The sequence below is a fragment of the Microcaecilia unicolor genome, chromosome 4 (genome assembly GCF_901765095.1).
Source record: "Microcaecilia unicolor chromosome 4, aMicUni1.1, whole genome shotgun sequence".
NCBI lineage: Eukaryota > Metazoa > Chordata > Amphibia > Gymnophiona > Siphonopidae > Microcaecilia > Microcaecilia unicolor.
In genome coordinates this window covers 367,141,540-367,157,044 of record NC_044034.1, presented here as the reverse complement: position 1 = coordinate 367,157,044, position 15,505 = coordinate 367,141,540, and the positions used below count along the sequence as shown (strand labels likewise).

The following is a 15,505-nucleotide window of genomic DNA, read 5'->3' as shown; positions in this document are numbered from 1 at the left end:
TGGAGGAGAAGGGTGCAGATAAGAGAGATTTGCCCAGTGAACGGAGTTCCCGGGGAGGAATGTAGGGAGAGATGAGAGTGGAGAGGTACTGGGGAGCAGCAGAGTGAATGCACTTATAGATCAATAAGAGAAGTTTGAATTGAATGTGGAAACGGATAGGGAGCCAGTGAAGTGACTTGAGGAGAGGGCTAATGTGAGCATAGCGACTCTGGCGGAAAATGAGTCGCGCAGCAGAGTTTTGGACTGATTGAAGAGGAGAGAGATGGCTAAGTGGGAGGCCGGTAAGAAGCAGGTTGCAATAGACGCCCATGTATTTCTATGGGTATCTCTAGTGTTTAGCGTGTGCTCATCATTAGTGCACACTAAAAACACTAGTACGCCTTTGTAAAAGGCCACCTAAGGGCTGGATTCAGTAAATGGCGTTCCAAATTGGATAACGAAAAAAATCAGTATTAAATGCGATTCTCTAAAAGGTGTGTGTCTTCTAGAATCACACTTAGCGCCAATTCCCTTGCCTAACATTAGGTGCCAGACTTATGCCTGATGAAACCTGGTATAAATGCTGTCACCCAAGTTATGTGTGCTGAGGCCATATTCTGTAATTCCATGTGCAATTTTTTGGAATGCCTCTGATATGCTGATAGCCACATCCCCTTTTCAGTTACGTGCTAGTACAGTTATAGAATAGCGCACAGCCAGATGCGTGTGCAAATTTTGATGAATGCCAGTTAACATCAATAATTGGTTTCCTACACAAATAATTTGGGCAGGTATCTTGGACGCACACCCGCACAAATTTGGGCGCACAATTCTGGGAGCCATATATCGAATCCAGGGGGTAATTGTTTCAAGACTTTACCACTTTAGCACAATCTATGCCAGTCTTAATTCCTCCTTGAGCAAACAATTTCAATCGGTCCAAAACACTTCTATTAGGATGTTGTCTCATTCCCAGAGATGCGACCAGATCGGCCCCTTTCTAATTTATCACTGACTTCCCATTCTCTACCATGTCCAATCTAAAATCTTGAATTTAACAGACAAGGCACTCTATATAGTAGATGATGATGATGGCAGAAAAAGACCTGCACGGTCCATCCAGTCTGCCCAACAAGATAACTCATATTTGCTGCTTTTTGTGTATACCCTACTTTGATTTGTACCTATGCTCTTCAGGGCACAGACCGTATAAGTCTGCCCCGCACTATCCCCGCCTCCCAACCACCAGCCCCACCTCCCAACCACTGGCTCTGGCACAGGCACAGACCGTATAAGTCTGCCCAGCACTATCCCCGCCTCCCAACCACCAGCCCCGCCTCCCAACCACCGGCTCTGGCACAGACAGTATAAGTCTGCCCAGCACTATCCCCGCCTCCCAACCACCAGCCCCGCCTCCCACCACCAGCTCTGGCACAGACCGTATAAGTCTGCCCAGCACTATCCCTGCCTCCCAACCACCAGCCCCGCCTCCCGATCTTGACTAAGCTCCTGAGGATCCATTCCTTCGGCACAGGATTCCTTTATGCTTATCCCACGCATGTTTGAATTCCGTTACCGTTTTCATTTCCATCACCTCCCACGGGAGGGCATTCCAAGCATCCACTACTCTCTCCGTGAAAAAATACTTCCTGACATTTTTCTTGAGTCTGCCCCCCTTCAATCTCATTTCATGTCCTCTCGTTCTACCACCTTCCCATTTCCGGAAAAGATTCGTTTGCGGATTAATACCTTTCAAATATTTGAACGTCTGTATCATATCACCCCTGTTTATATTGGTAACTCGCTCTACCTGGCATTGCTAATCACACTGTACACACCATCCAGAGCTGTATGGACCACCCAAGACTGTTATCTAGCCATCCCTACTGTTTTTGGAACTTGATTGGAATCTACTCACCAATTCGCTTTATTATATAATGCCCCAATCCTTGGAATTCACTGCCCCCCTGCTCTTCATATTGAGCCTTCTTACAGAAAATTTCACTCAGGTCTGAAAGCTTATCTTTTCACTCTAGCCTTTGGACAGGGCCGGTCTTAGCAAGTGTGGGGCCCTATGCAGACCAATCTGATGGGGCCCCATCCTAGCCCCGCCCCCACTCTAGCTCCAGGGCCGGCCACCCCTCCCTCCGAGCTCCCGGGCCATCCCCAGAGCTCCCCAGCTCCCTCCCTCCCTTCCAGCTCCAAGGCCGGCTGGCCGGTCTCTCTCTCTCTCTCCCTCCCACCCACCAGCTCCAAGGCACCCCTCCCTCCCCGTTCCAAGGCCTGTCTCTCTCTGTCTCCCTCCCACCCACCAGCTCCAAGGCCCCCCTCCCTCCCAGCTCCAAGGCCGGCTGGCCGGTCTCTCTCTCTCTCCCTCCCACCCACCAGCTCCAAGGCCCCCCTCTCTCCCCGCTCCAAGGCCTGTCTCTCTCTCCCTCCCACCCACCAGCTCTAAGGCCCCCCTTCCTCCCAGCTCCAAGGCCGGCTGGCCTGTCTCTCTCTCTCTCTCCCACCCACGAGGGCGGGACCAGAGCTGAATGAGGGAAGGGAAAGGAAGGCCCCTGAAGCGCCGCCCAGAAGCTCACACGCTTTTCACGGCTGCTGCTACCTGCCGGCCGTTCTGACGTTGACGACGAGGTAACTTAAAATTCAGAGGGCGGGGGGACTGGAGCTTGGGCGGTCGGGGCGGGGCGACTTCAGGCGCGCCGCCCCTTTGAGCGCGAGGCCCAATGCGGTCGCCTCGCCCTAAGACCGGCCCTGCCTTTGGAGTGGTAGCCAAAGTTGCTGATGCTCAGTAGGACGCAGTTTTATGCCTGTCCCTTTTGTCCATACCATGGCTCTCTTCTCCTACCTACCTTCTCTGCTGGCTCTTTTCTAGTGATTAATTTGTACATAAGTAATGCCACACTTGGAAAAGACCAAGGGTCCATCGAGCCCAGCATCCTGTCCACGACAGCGGCCAATCCAGGCCAAGGGCTCCTGGCGAGCTTCCCAAACGTACAAACATTCTATACATGTTATTCCTGGAATTGTGGATTTTTCCCGTCCATTTGGTAGTGGTTTTGCATTCCTTTCTTCTTCTGTTTTATGTAGACATTTCCTTGACTACGGAGGCCAAGTCGCACTTGAACTTATTTCATCATTATGATGTCTGTCATAAAACTCAACGTTTCACTGCCGGTGCTGGTCTCCAGTAACTAGTCTCTCTGTCCTTCCAAACATTAATCAATCTTCAAAATATTTTTATCCGTTTTGCAATCTGAACTTCATCTATTCTAGGTCTGGCTACTGTTTTGTGAGGCACCATATAGATATAAATACTGAAATAAATAGTTATATTGTGGTATCGCAGTTTTGCTTGTCATTATCCACTCCTTCGTCAAATTTTTGCATCCATTGGAGTCTGTTCTTTCCTGTGCTTCCTCCATCTTGCCTCCATGTTTGTTCTTTTGCAGCTGACAGAAGTGACCAATAACTAAAACAAAATCTTGGCAACCAGAAACAATAAAAACAATTTTCTGTGTTTTGTGCTGCAATATCAAGTTATTTGATCTTTAATGTCATTGCTATGTGTCACCATAACCCCTTGTCGAGATTACAGTTTGTTAATGAGGAGCTCTACATGTGATGGTGCCATCACTGCAATGGAAGAGCATCTGTCCATTGAATCGTTTGTGAGGCATCTTATTAAATTCGGTAAAATTTCATTACAGATCTGTCTCTCTGAGTACACCTTCTGAAAGCTGCATTTGATGTTATCTTGGTTATTCCCTTTCAATCGTGTACTCCATCAGCAGTATAAACAGGTTTTTTTCAGGTTTGGATGTCAACTATAATGTTTTCGTTTGTTATGAAACTGCGGAAAAGTCTCTTAAATGACACTTCAGTTGTAAACGTCCATTTCTTAACCTCCCTTATGAAAAAGTCACCCTTTCAGAAGGAGCTCAAGGCCAATTTCATTATTTGCTTACAATAAGATATGTCTGAATGTTATATCAAAATGCTGTTACAAACTGCAGCCTGACGCCCACAGACATACTGGCTCAAATATAATTATAAACACAGCCATCCAGTAACACAAGTCCGTTTGATTCTTTCCCAAGATCTAGTCATCAAAAACGAAAGATACCTCTGTTATACAGAGACCCTTTTACTATGCACGCCCAACGCGTGCCAATTTCTGAGCTACCGCATGGCCCTTGCAGTAATTTCATTTTTGGCGTGCGTCCGCTACGCGCGCTCAAAAAATATATTTTATTTTCTGGCACGTGTAGACCATTACCGCCCGGTTACCGCATGAGACCTTACCGCTAGGTCAATGGCTTGCGGTAAGGTCTCAGACCCAAAATCGACACGCGGCAATTTTCATTTTGCCGCACGTCCATTTTCGGTAAAAATTTTAAAAAGGTCTTTTTTACAGGCGCGCTGAAAAAGGATTCTGCGTGCGCTCAAAACCCGCGCCTACACTACCGCAGGCTATTTTTCAATGCACCTTAATAAATGGACCCCCCCCCCAATCAGCTGTGAGATACCACAGACGTTGTCTTAAAGTAGATATACAGTGGTTTTCAGTGGGTTCTTGCCAAATGCTTGCCTGTGCCAGCGTGGCTAGCGGTTGGCTGCAGGACCTCACAAAATGTGGCACACACAGGTTGCAGGTAAAAGCACTTTATGTACACAAAGCAAATATCAGCCCTGTTTCTTCACAGGCTTGGCACTTCTAATAAAGTCTCTTCAAGCACAATCCCAGTTTCAGTAGCCTGTCCCCGACATGGCTGCACATTTCAATATGCAATAACTTTCTCCAGCATAATCACAGCTCCAACAGGGGAATACTGCAAGGATCCTCCAGAGAGACGCAGGCAGCAGAACCGGCTCTTCCGTACCTCGATAATACGCTCAATGGTACACCTAGTTGAGATGTGGGCGGCGTTGTAGTGCCTCTCTGCTCCTAAGCTGGATGCTGGGCGTGAGGTCATCGATGTATTGTTTTTCTTCACAAGAGAACAAGTCAATTCCCAAAGAACTGGTTACTCCTGATTATACCCTCCCAATCTTGAACAGTCTGAAAATTCTTGGGGTCATGTTGGATAGCCATCTGTCACTTGATAGTCAAGTTAAGCAGATTACGAAAAAAATGTTATCATCATTGTGGAAGCTTAAACGCATCAAACAACTCCTGCCAAGAGATATATTTCGAACTCTGATGCATTCATTGGTGCTAAGCCACATCGATTACTGCAGTGGGTTGTACGCTGGCTGTACACACTATATTCTGAAGAAGCTCCAGACGGTTCAAAACACTGCGGCCAGGCTAATCTTTGGAAAAACTCGCTTTGATAGTGTGTGGCCTCTCCGTGAGCGTCTTCACTGGCTACCCATCAAAGACCATATTGAATTCAAAATCTGCACCTTAACACATAAGATCATTTACGGAGAAGCACCAGTTTACATGTGTGATTTGATAGATTTATCTCCCAGAAATTCATCAGTGTCATCTCATACTTATCTCCTTCTGTACTATCCTTCCTGCAGGAATCTAAAGTACAAGACAATCTACGCTTCTTCCTTTTCGTTCATCAGCCCGCACTCCTGGAATGCTTTGCCGAGACTACAGAAAGCGACATCAGATCACCTAACATTTAAAACATTACTAAAGACTTATTTGTTTAGTAAAGCTTATCCCAAAGACCTCATTACTTTTTAATCCCCTATTTCCATTTTGACTGATTTCCCGTTTTTTGCCTTTGTCTGCTTCCCTTTTGTTGTTCCTGTTTTCCCATCCGTATTCTCCTATTTAGCTGCTTTCGTTACTGTATTTGTTAATTTTCTATAATTATTATATCCTGCTGTATTATGTTTTGATGTATTAACTTTGTTAGCCACATTGAGCCCACACTAGCTGGGAAAATGTGGGATATAAGTGAACCAAATAAATAAATAAACCTTGGCTTGTATCCGTATCCACCATCCCCTATAAGAACACAACCGTTGATTAGTGATGTATAACGTATCAATCACTCAAGTTCTTTAAAGGTTAGCACCACCTCCCCCCCCCCAAACTTTCTAGTGCTACTTATCAGTAGGACAGCTGCACACTTGTAGAACGCCTCCCCCTCCCTCCAGTCCTCCGAACCTGTGCTCCACCACCCAGATCTCTGAATCCTTGCTCCCATATAGTATTTGACAATAACACTCACCCAGTAGCCATCTGTGATGAAATTTACCAGCGGCAAATTTGCACCAGATGGCAGAGTTTCTAATGATGTATGAGTCATGGAAGCTCCTGGGGGACTTGGACACGACATCCAGGATCCTCAGCTTAGCATCACAGACCACCTGGATGTTAAAGGAGTATCCAAGCTTGCAGTTGTGGTACGCCATTTCGTCGTCCGATGGTGGTGGAGGTGAGGGGTGAATAGCACATGGGTGCAGTTAATGGCACCCAAGATGTTAAGCATACCATCAATTTGAAAAAAAAAGTCCTGCAGTTGGTCATCCTCCTCCTGGAACTTGATATATTGCCTGGCATGTTTTTTTTAGGGCTCAAATGTCTATAGAAAGTAGACTAGTCCACACCACTGGAACCACCTATCACACACTGGAAGGTTCCCGTGCCAAGGAATTGTAGGACAATCAGCAGGTTCACCAGCCCAGGTACATCAGCTCTGAAGTCCTCATATAGCTCATAAATAACCGTTCCGGTTACATGGTAATCTTCCGCCACTCTTTTGTCTGACCTTTCTTTCAAGGTAACCCGTGTGCGAAACACACACAGCCTGGGACAGGCATGCAGAGGCCTAATCAGCGGCTGCTGTACCTCCCTTCTTTCCTCATTGTCTTCTCTGCTCAGTTCACCATCTTCATAAACCTGTAGAAAGCACAGGAAGAAACTTCCATCCATGTCTCCTGTTGCAGACATAAACAAGATGCAAGCACTTAAAAGAGTGCAAGATGCACGCACTGTGAAGAACTGGCTTCTACTGCAGCAAAGTTCTATAGCGAGAGAGAATGATCCTGACAGCCTTTGCGGTAGTCTCCTGCCATAAAGCAAACCTGTGCACAATAGACAGACGTCATATGTGTGCGTCAACGTCATATGCATTCATGGAGGATTGTTTCGTTGGTTATTGTTCCACAACACATTTTTACACTACTGTTACATGAGGAACACACACATATAAATACATGAACATGGCACATTTCCCACACATGCGCGTAAAAATGCAAGCAGACTGCTCCACTGAGGTCTTTCTCCTGCAACGAGACCTTCAGACCTGCCAAAAAATTTTTTGAATGTTACAGGTAGGCACTCCTTTCTGTGCACTGCTTGTAAACATCTGTACATCGCATGCAATGCTCATTTTAATACAGCTGCATTACATTTCTGGTCGCTGAGTCCGTGAACGGTAAAAGCAGTGCCAAAATCCTTTGTGCATTAGTCGCACCGTAACGTGTATGTCAAACTAGCTAAAACCAGTCTAAACGAAAGGTTACAAATCTGGTAAGTTTTGAGCATCAGGCCCTCACAGGCTGATGAACAAACGCAAACGCGGGTGCTAGAGGCCATTAGCGCTGTACTAGTTCCCGATGATCAGAGCCAATGAACGCATGTAATAACGAGCTCGCTGGCTCTGGATACTAATTTGCATGCAAATGAATGCTAAACAGGAGAATTAATATTCTTCCCCAATGCTCAGCTGGCAGCGTGCCATACAAGGGTGCTGCTCCCACAGCAAACCCTAAGCTAGCTTGGAGTTGGCATTAGGGTTTGCCAGGGCATTGGGGAAGAATGGGGAGACTCTGTCCAGCACGCATTTGCATGCTTCCAGCCCCCCCCCCCCCCCCCCACCAATGTTCTCTCTAAGCAGAGCGCATGAGCAATTGCTCATACATTTTAGGAGTGTTACTCACAGATTTTACATGGTTGCTCACAAAAATACTTTTTGTGCTATATACAGAAATGCATTGCTAATGGTGGTGCTCAAACATAGTTGGTTTTTAAAACTTGTTGCTCACACAAAAAAGAAATTGCACACACCAGGCCACTCCTTAGAGGAAACATTGTCCCCAACCCCACCAAACACATGGTGCTGAAGTTCCGGTGGAAGTCCAGACCCCCCCTACCTTCCCACACACAAATCCTCCCCCGCAACAATAAAAAAAAATCTGGTGGTCCAGTGGGACCCCTAATAGCCCACCTCCACCTACCCAGGGGCTGGCCTGGTGGTCCAGTGCCCCCCCCCCCCCCAGACCCCATACCTTGAAACAGGAGGAGAGAGTAGCACTCCCCCTCTCCTCCTGTGAGCGTCACCTCAAATGTGCAGAATTTCACTACCATATAAGGGGTCTGATGGGCTTAGGGGGCACTAGACCAGCCCCTGGGTGGGGGGGGGGGGGCTAGAAGTGGTCCTACTGGACCACCAGATTTTTTTTATTGTTGTTGGGGGGGGGAAATTTTGTTTGTGTGGGGTGGAGGGTAAGGGGGTCTGGAGGTCCACCAGACTGGAGGTCCCCTTGTGTTTGGGGGGCTTGGCCTTAGGTTTGACAGATCCAGGCTTTTTTTTTTTGACATCCTGGACCTATCAAACCCGATGATCAGCACTAATATCGTGCATAAATCTGCATGCTATTAGCACTGATCATAGGGAAGTTAATTCCCTGACCTGCACTGGCGGAAATTTTCCCAGCTCTATTCGGAACAGCGTGGGAAACTGATCATCAAGGCCTCAGTGACCAATAGTTTCAACACTTTTTCTTCAAATTGAATAGACAAAAACCCACACCTTTCATTTTCCTCTGAAGGGGCTAAATTTACTAAACAAAGATCAATAACTTTTCCCACAACAAACAAGGGAGAGGTGGCTGTGATCGGTGATTTTAGTAATCCAAATTATGGACTGGGGACCTATGATCCTAAGCCTAGAAATGTCTTTGCTTGCTGCTTATAGGCATCACCTGTCACATCTCTCTCTCTCTCTCTCTCTCTCATTTCCTTGGTTGCCTCTTTGCTTCTGTAGTTTGATCTCAGCTGACAACACAAGAGTGAGGTTAGAAACCTGATAGGAAGGCGCTTTTCCAACCTGCTCTTCCTGCTGTTAGTGCCTTTTCTGACTCATTCAAAACTCTTTGAACCAATGGTGTAGCCACAGGTGGGTCTCAGGGGCCTGGGCTCCCCTCTTTGGGCTCAAGCCCCCTCCAAAATTGTGGCACCAAATGTGTGGCTGGCAGGGTTGCTCAAGCCCCACTAGCCAAAGAGATTCACAACTGGAGTCCCCGCCCATACTGTCTAAGCAGCAGCAAGTTGATGGGGTGCTCCAATCCAGCTGCACACTTCTGTGCATGCTCAGTTCATGCAACTGAACTGAGCATGAGCGGAAATGCTGGTGTCGGAGGCTGGAGCGGCCTGCTTGATTCCTTCTTTGCTCCTCAGGCTGCTTGAGGCTCCAGAAGAGAATGTCTTCAACTGGCAAAGATTGAGCCAGGGGCGTAGCCAGACCTTACGGTGGGAGGGGGCCAGAGCCCAAGGTTGGGGGCACATTTTCAGTGCCGCCCCGTCGCCACCTCCCCACTGCCACGCCTCGCTTCGCCTCACCTCCCCCCCACCTCACGCCTTCTCGCACCCCCCTCGCCTCCTCGTACCCCCCTCGCCTCGCAAATACCTTTGCTGGCGGGGGTCCCCAACCCCTGCCAGCCGAAGCCTTCTTCAGCACCATCTCCGGTGCAGCCGCATTCCTCCCTGTTCTTCTTACTCCTCCTGTCCTGTGCATGCTGACGCTCCTTCTTAGTTTCATGCAGGAACGCGGCTGTGCCGGAGATGGCACTGAAGAAGGTTTCGGCTGGCGGGGGCCCCCGTAGCTACACCCCTGGCTTGAGCATTCCTGCCAGGAAAGGTATGAAGTGGGGCACAGGTGGGGAGGCTGAGAAGAAATGCTTGACCCTCTCTGGTCTACCCCTAGACCCCCCCCCCCCCCCCCCCCAAAAAAAAAATCAAATTCTGGCTATGCTCCTCCTTTGAACCAACTGATGTGCTGTAGAAGTAGATGGAGCACCATTAACACCAAATGGATGATCTGAGGTGTGAACCACATGAGCAGGAGTCAGAGAGACACTGTGGACAAAGTTGTACTCTCCTGCACTCTGCTGGGATTGGGTGGCTGCGTGTGTGGTGGGTGTGTGTGGTGGGGGTGTGTGTAGGGGGGTGAACTGAAAATACAAACATTGCCCCCCTCCCCAACATTACTGCTGTAGATACTAGTGTGACAGTGACAGTTAAAGAAGGGGGAAACTGCCAGATAGCTGGTAATCAATGCACAAATGTTATTCTGGGGTATTGCCTAGATATCTAGCTCATTTATTTTTGTAAAATATGAGCCACTCTTTCAACAGTTTCTTTAATGTTGACAAGCATGTCAGAAGTAAGGCTAACTTTACACAGCAATGAGTGTTTAGTTATGTAGGCCCTGGATTGCAGAATGAACTGTGACTGCAACTGTGAAAGTTATTGAAATCATGGCTGTTTGTGCAGGCATTTGAGAAGGGGGAGGGATAACTGAAGGGTTGCCCCCAAGCAGTATAATGAATAATAAATAAATTGCTCTGACCACTTGTCCACTCCTAGCATATGTCTAAGAAATACTATATAGGAACATCAGTTGACTCACGGCCATACGGTTTAATCTATAAAATATATATTTCCGTTAAATATGAGAGATGATGGATTCATGCAGACTGTTAATGAAATGAAGCCTAGTAATAATAAACATAGCAATACTTTCTAGCTCACCATTTTCTGGTTTTGCTGGTGAAGATGGAGGTTTGTCATGAGCCTCCTTTGACAGAAGGTTGTGTGGAGACTGCTCTTCTTGTACGACTTCCACAAATGAAACGACACCTGCAATAAATAGGCAGCAGATGTTGTATTAACCGGGGCGTTCGTTTTAGAAGATAGACGGCCTGCTTCATGTATTAATGTTACTTCTGCGCTAAGCTAATAAATATGAGGCAATACCCAAATTCCAGATGCCAGCTAGACAATTAAAATTGATTGTGGAGAGGAATGCTGTTTGGCGAGCTGACAGAAATGAGCCCCAGTTCACATTTTCCCTCCAATGAATAATTTCTTCAGCTGTTCACATGAAATAACTATAGTCCACTGAAGGGAATGTAGACAAATTAGCTTCTAGAAGGCTTATCAGCTATGGATGACAGTTCTTATTTACTTTCTTTCCAAAGTAATTTTTCATGCAGGGTTTAGACTGTGGCCTGCTAGTTGTTCTCTCTTGTAAAAGGGTTTCTGGCGTGTCATCAAATCGAAGGATCCCTAATCATTTTGGGTTTTCCAGGACACGTATCGGGGAAAAGTGTCAAGAGTATTCCAGAAAAGATGACCCTTGTATTATGAAATATTTAGTAATGCTTAACATAGTTGTATATGGTTTTCTTCTTTCATTCTGTCACTGTGGAAAACACTTTGAAGCCTGTTTACCAAAGTATGGTAAAGTTTGGCAGTTACCATGCATGATAAATCACATACACAGTCCAACTTAATAAATTCAGTAGTGGGGGGTCATTCAATAATATACCCAGTGCATTTTTTCTAGTGAAAAAGGTGCCAGTACTCAAATGCCAGGCCACCCTTCAGGGGTGGGATGATCACCGAGGGACCTACCCCACAATAGCCAGAATCTATGACAAGGCAGAATTGGTGTGTAGAGCCTGAGCTCGTTCATTAAAACTTGGGGACCATGGGTCAATTTGAGCAGACAATGGAAAAGGTGCCAGTACTCAGTACCCCCAAGTACCCCCTCAAAAAAAAGCCCTGAATATACCATATATCATGTCACCCAACACTAAAACTCAATTTATCACAACAGCATACCATGTAACAGTCTTCTAGACCTCAGTGGCAACGTTTTTTCACACAGACCACTCAATCCGCAATTTGCCTGCCATCTCATCGGTCACTGTTTATTAACTACCTTCATAGTGCTATCAAAACTTAAAACAAAAATTTCTCTTAAATTTTATATATGAGCTCAACACCAGATATCTTAATTTTCTGATGGACCTGCTGCCAACATGGGCCATGTGTCAGAGTGCAGTCCGCAACTTCTAGTTCGGGCGGTTCTGAAATGCATAGCCCATGTTGCCAACGGGGCCAATCAGAAAATTAAGATATCTGATCTTGAGCTGATATATAAAATTTAAGAGAAAGAATTTTTTTTAAAGTTTTGATAGTACTATGGAGGGGTTATAAATGCTACCAGTGACCAATAAGGAGGCAGGTAATTTGCGGATTCAGCGGTCCGTGTGAAAAAAGTTGCCACTGAAGTCTAGAAGACAGTTATATGGTATGGTGTTGTGATAAATTGCGTTTTTAGTGTTGAGTGTTACACTCCTACCATAGCTGAGATATTTTAACCATCTGCCTGACCTCATGTGCAACTCTCTTTACATTAATCATCTTATTTTCTAACTCCTCTTATTCTCTTACCTATCTATATATTCCACCTTCGCTTATACCCTTCACTGTCAATTAAAATGTTCTATTACGTATTGTGTTGACATTGTAAGTAGTAATTATGCCATACTTTGTATTATTGGAATATTTTTACTGCTGTAATTGTCTATTGCTCATGTTTGATTTATTCTTACTGTACACCGCCTTGAGTAAATTCATTGAAAAAGGCAGTAAATAGATCCAAATAATAATAATACATACATAAATATGGTATACTAGTAAAAAAGGCCCGTTTCTGACACAAATGAAACAGGCGCTAGCAAGGTTTTCCTCGGAGTGTGTATGTTTGAGAGAGTGTATGTGAGAGTAACTGTGTGTGAGAGAGAGAGTGAATGTGCAAGTGTATGAGAGAGTGAGTCTGGGTGCGAGTGTGTCTGTGAGAGAGAGAGTGTGTGTGTGTGAGAATGAGAGTGTGTGCAAGTGCGTATGTGAGACACAGTGTGAGAGAGAGAGTGTGTTTCACACAGATACAGTGTGTGCGAGAGAGAGAGTGTGTGTGAGACACAGACTCTCTGTGAGACTGAGTGAGACCAAGAGAGTGTGTGAGTGACTGTGTGACACATAGAAAGTGAATGTGATACAGTGTGAGACACAGAGTGTGTGAGAGTGAAAGAGAAAGACTGACTGTGAGAGAGAGTGTGTGAGAGAGAGAGTGTATGTGTGACAGAGATACCTCCCCCCTGCCCCTCTCTGGTGTCAGGCCCCCCCTCCCTCGCTCTGGTGTCAGCCCCCCCTCTCTCTCTGGTGTCTGAGCATTACTGTGCAGGACGCTGAGCTCTGGCTGTGCTTCAAGGAACTGACTAATCCTATTTAATAGAATGCACCTCCAACATTCTGAAGCCGAGAAACCTTGTGTGGTTGGTCACTTCTGCTTGTGACGAACCCAGAAGTACGTGATGTCAATTCAGGAGATGGATACAGAGAGCAGGAATGCCTCAGCCATGCAATCAGCTTCAGAATGTTGGAGGTGCGTTTTATTATATATATTATATAGTTGCAAAAGTGAACATATGGGAAACTGCAAAGTCTGTGCAGAAACTAGTGGAGGTGTGCCCATCATCTGCCCATGCATTTACCACAAAGTGGAGTTATGTACCACACACTTACTGCGTACTTGGAGCCTGTTTGATAGAGACAAGTAGGCGCCTAGTGTAACAAGTTTAATACATGCCGATATTGTTAAAGATCTCCAGTCGCTTCTGGTCCACCAAGCGGCTGTGTTCAAAATGGCGTCTTTCACATGTGGCGGTAGTTTTGTGGTAATACAACTAGGGAACCGACCGTCAAACAAGTATACACATCTCGTATTTGTCAGCTTGAACCTAGTGGTAGTAACGCAAGATTTCTGTAGGGGTCAGAGGCACTATAATATTTTATTTTCTTGGATTTTGCTCACACCTTTTTCAGTAGTAACTCAAGGTGAGTTATATTCAGGTATACTAGGTATTTTCCCTATTCCTGGAAGACTCACAATCTAAGTTTGTACCTAAGGCAATGGAGGGTTAAGTGAATTGCCCAAGATCACAAAGAGCAGCAGTGGGATTTGAACGGAGCACCTCTGGATATTAAGACCGGTGCTGTATCCACTAGGCCACTCCTCCACTCCATTGGTAGTTACGCACTGATCTACACTAGGCTCTATTCTATAAGGTTGTTGCCTATGTAACTGCAGGGGGGGCATAAATGTGGGTGGGCCATGGTTGAGTCTCCAAGTTACATGCAACACTTGGCCCAAGTAGACACCGTTTACACCTACTATTGATACGACATAAATGGTCAGGCCTAAACCTAGATTTTTATTTATTTATTTGTTACATTTGTATCCCACATTTTCCCACCTATTTGTAGGCTCAATGTGGCTTACATAGTACTGGAGAGACCTTTGCAGGCTCCGGTGTGAACAAATACAGGGTGATGTTGTGGTAAGATCAAGTTCATGTGGCACAGCCACATTAGGGAATCGGAGAACGGAAGAGTTGTGTTATGTCCATTACGTGCTTTAGTTTGGTCGTGTTGCAGAGATTAGGCATTTAAGTTGGATCGGTAAGGTATGCCTTTTTAAGTAGTTTGGTTTTTAGTGATTTCCAGAAGTTTAGGTGGTCGTATGTCGTTTTCAAGGCTTTTGGTAATGCGTTCCACAGTTGTGTCCTTATGTAGGAAAAACTAGATTTATTTATTTGCTGCATTTCTATCCCACATTTTCCCACCTATTTGCAGGCTCAATGTGGCTTACATTGTTCCATCATGGCGATCGCCATTTCAGAGTGAGAGATACAGGTGGTATTACATAAAAATCATGAGTGACATAGTAGGTTAATCAAACAAGTATAAAGAGATCACAATTCGGGATAAGAGAAAGTAGTATTGTGTTATTCATACGATGGGTCATTGCGGTATGCCTTGTTGAAGAGGCAGGTCTTCAGTGATGTCCGAAAGTTGGTTAAGTCGCGCATTTTTTTCACGTCAAGTGGTAGTGCATTCCATAGCTGCGTGCTTATGTAGGAAAAGCTGGATGCGTAAGTTGTTTTGTATTTAAGTCCTTTGCAGCTTGGGTAGTGCAGATTTAGATAAGATCGTGTTGATTCAGATGTATTTCTAATTGGTAAGTCGATCAAGTCTGTCATGTAACTCGGGGCTTCTCCATAAATGATTTTGTGAACCAGGGTGCAGATTTTGAAGGCGATACATTCTTTGATTGGAAGGCAGTGTAGTTTTTTGCGGAGGGGTTTTTACGCTTTCAAATCGTGTTTTACCAAATATAAGCCTAGCTGCCGTGTTTTGAGTGGTCTGAAGTTTCTTTAAGGTTTGTTCTTTACATCCCGCATAAATTCCATTGCGACTGTGCTGACTTACACTAGTATTCTGTAACGGCATTTTGGCGCAGAGATGCCGTTATAGAATTGTCACCCAGCGCAGAGCATTGGCATGCCTAAATGGAGACGCCAAGTTACAGAATTAGCTGAAACTAAACAGCATCTTACAATATATTTTTGGCTTGGTTGA

The 15,505-nt window shown here is 45.6% G+C and overlaps 1 protein-coding gene across 1 annotated transcript in view; it reads right to left on the bottom strand.

The window, feature by feature from the left end:
* The window catches only part of CFAP47 (cilia and flagella associated protein 47), a 1,083,264-nt gene that overhangs the window by 408,226 nt on the left and 659,533 nt on the right, over positions 1 to 15,505 (bottom strand). The window contains 1 exon segment of the mRNA XM_030202357.1: positions 10,766 to 10,873. Within this exon segment, the coding sequence (XP_030058217.1) occupies positions 10,766 to 10,873 (108 nt within the window).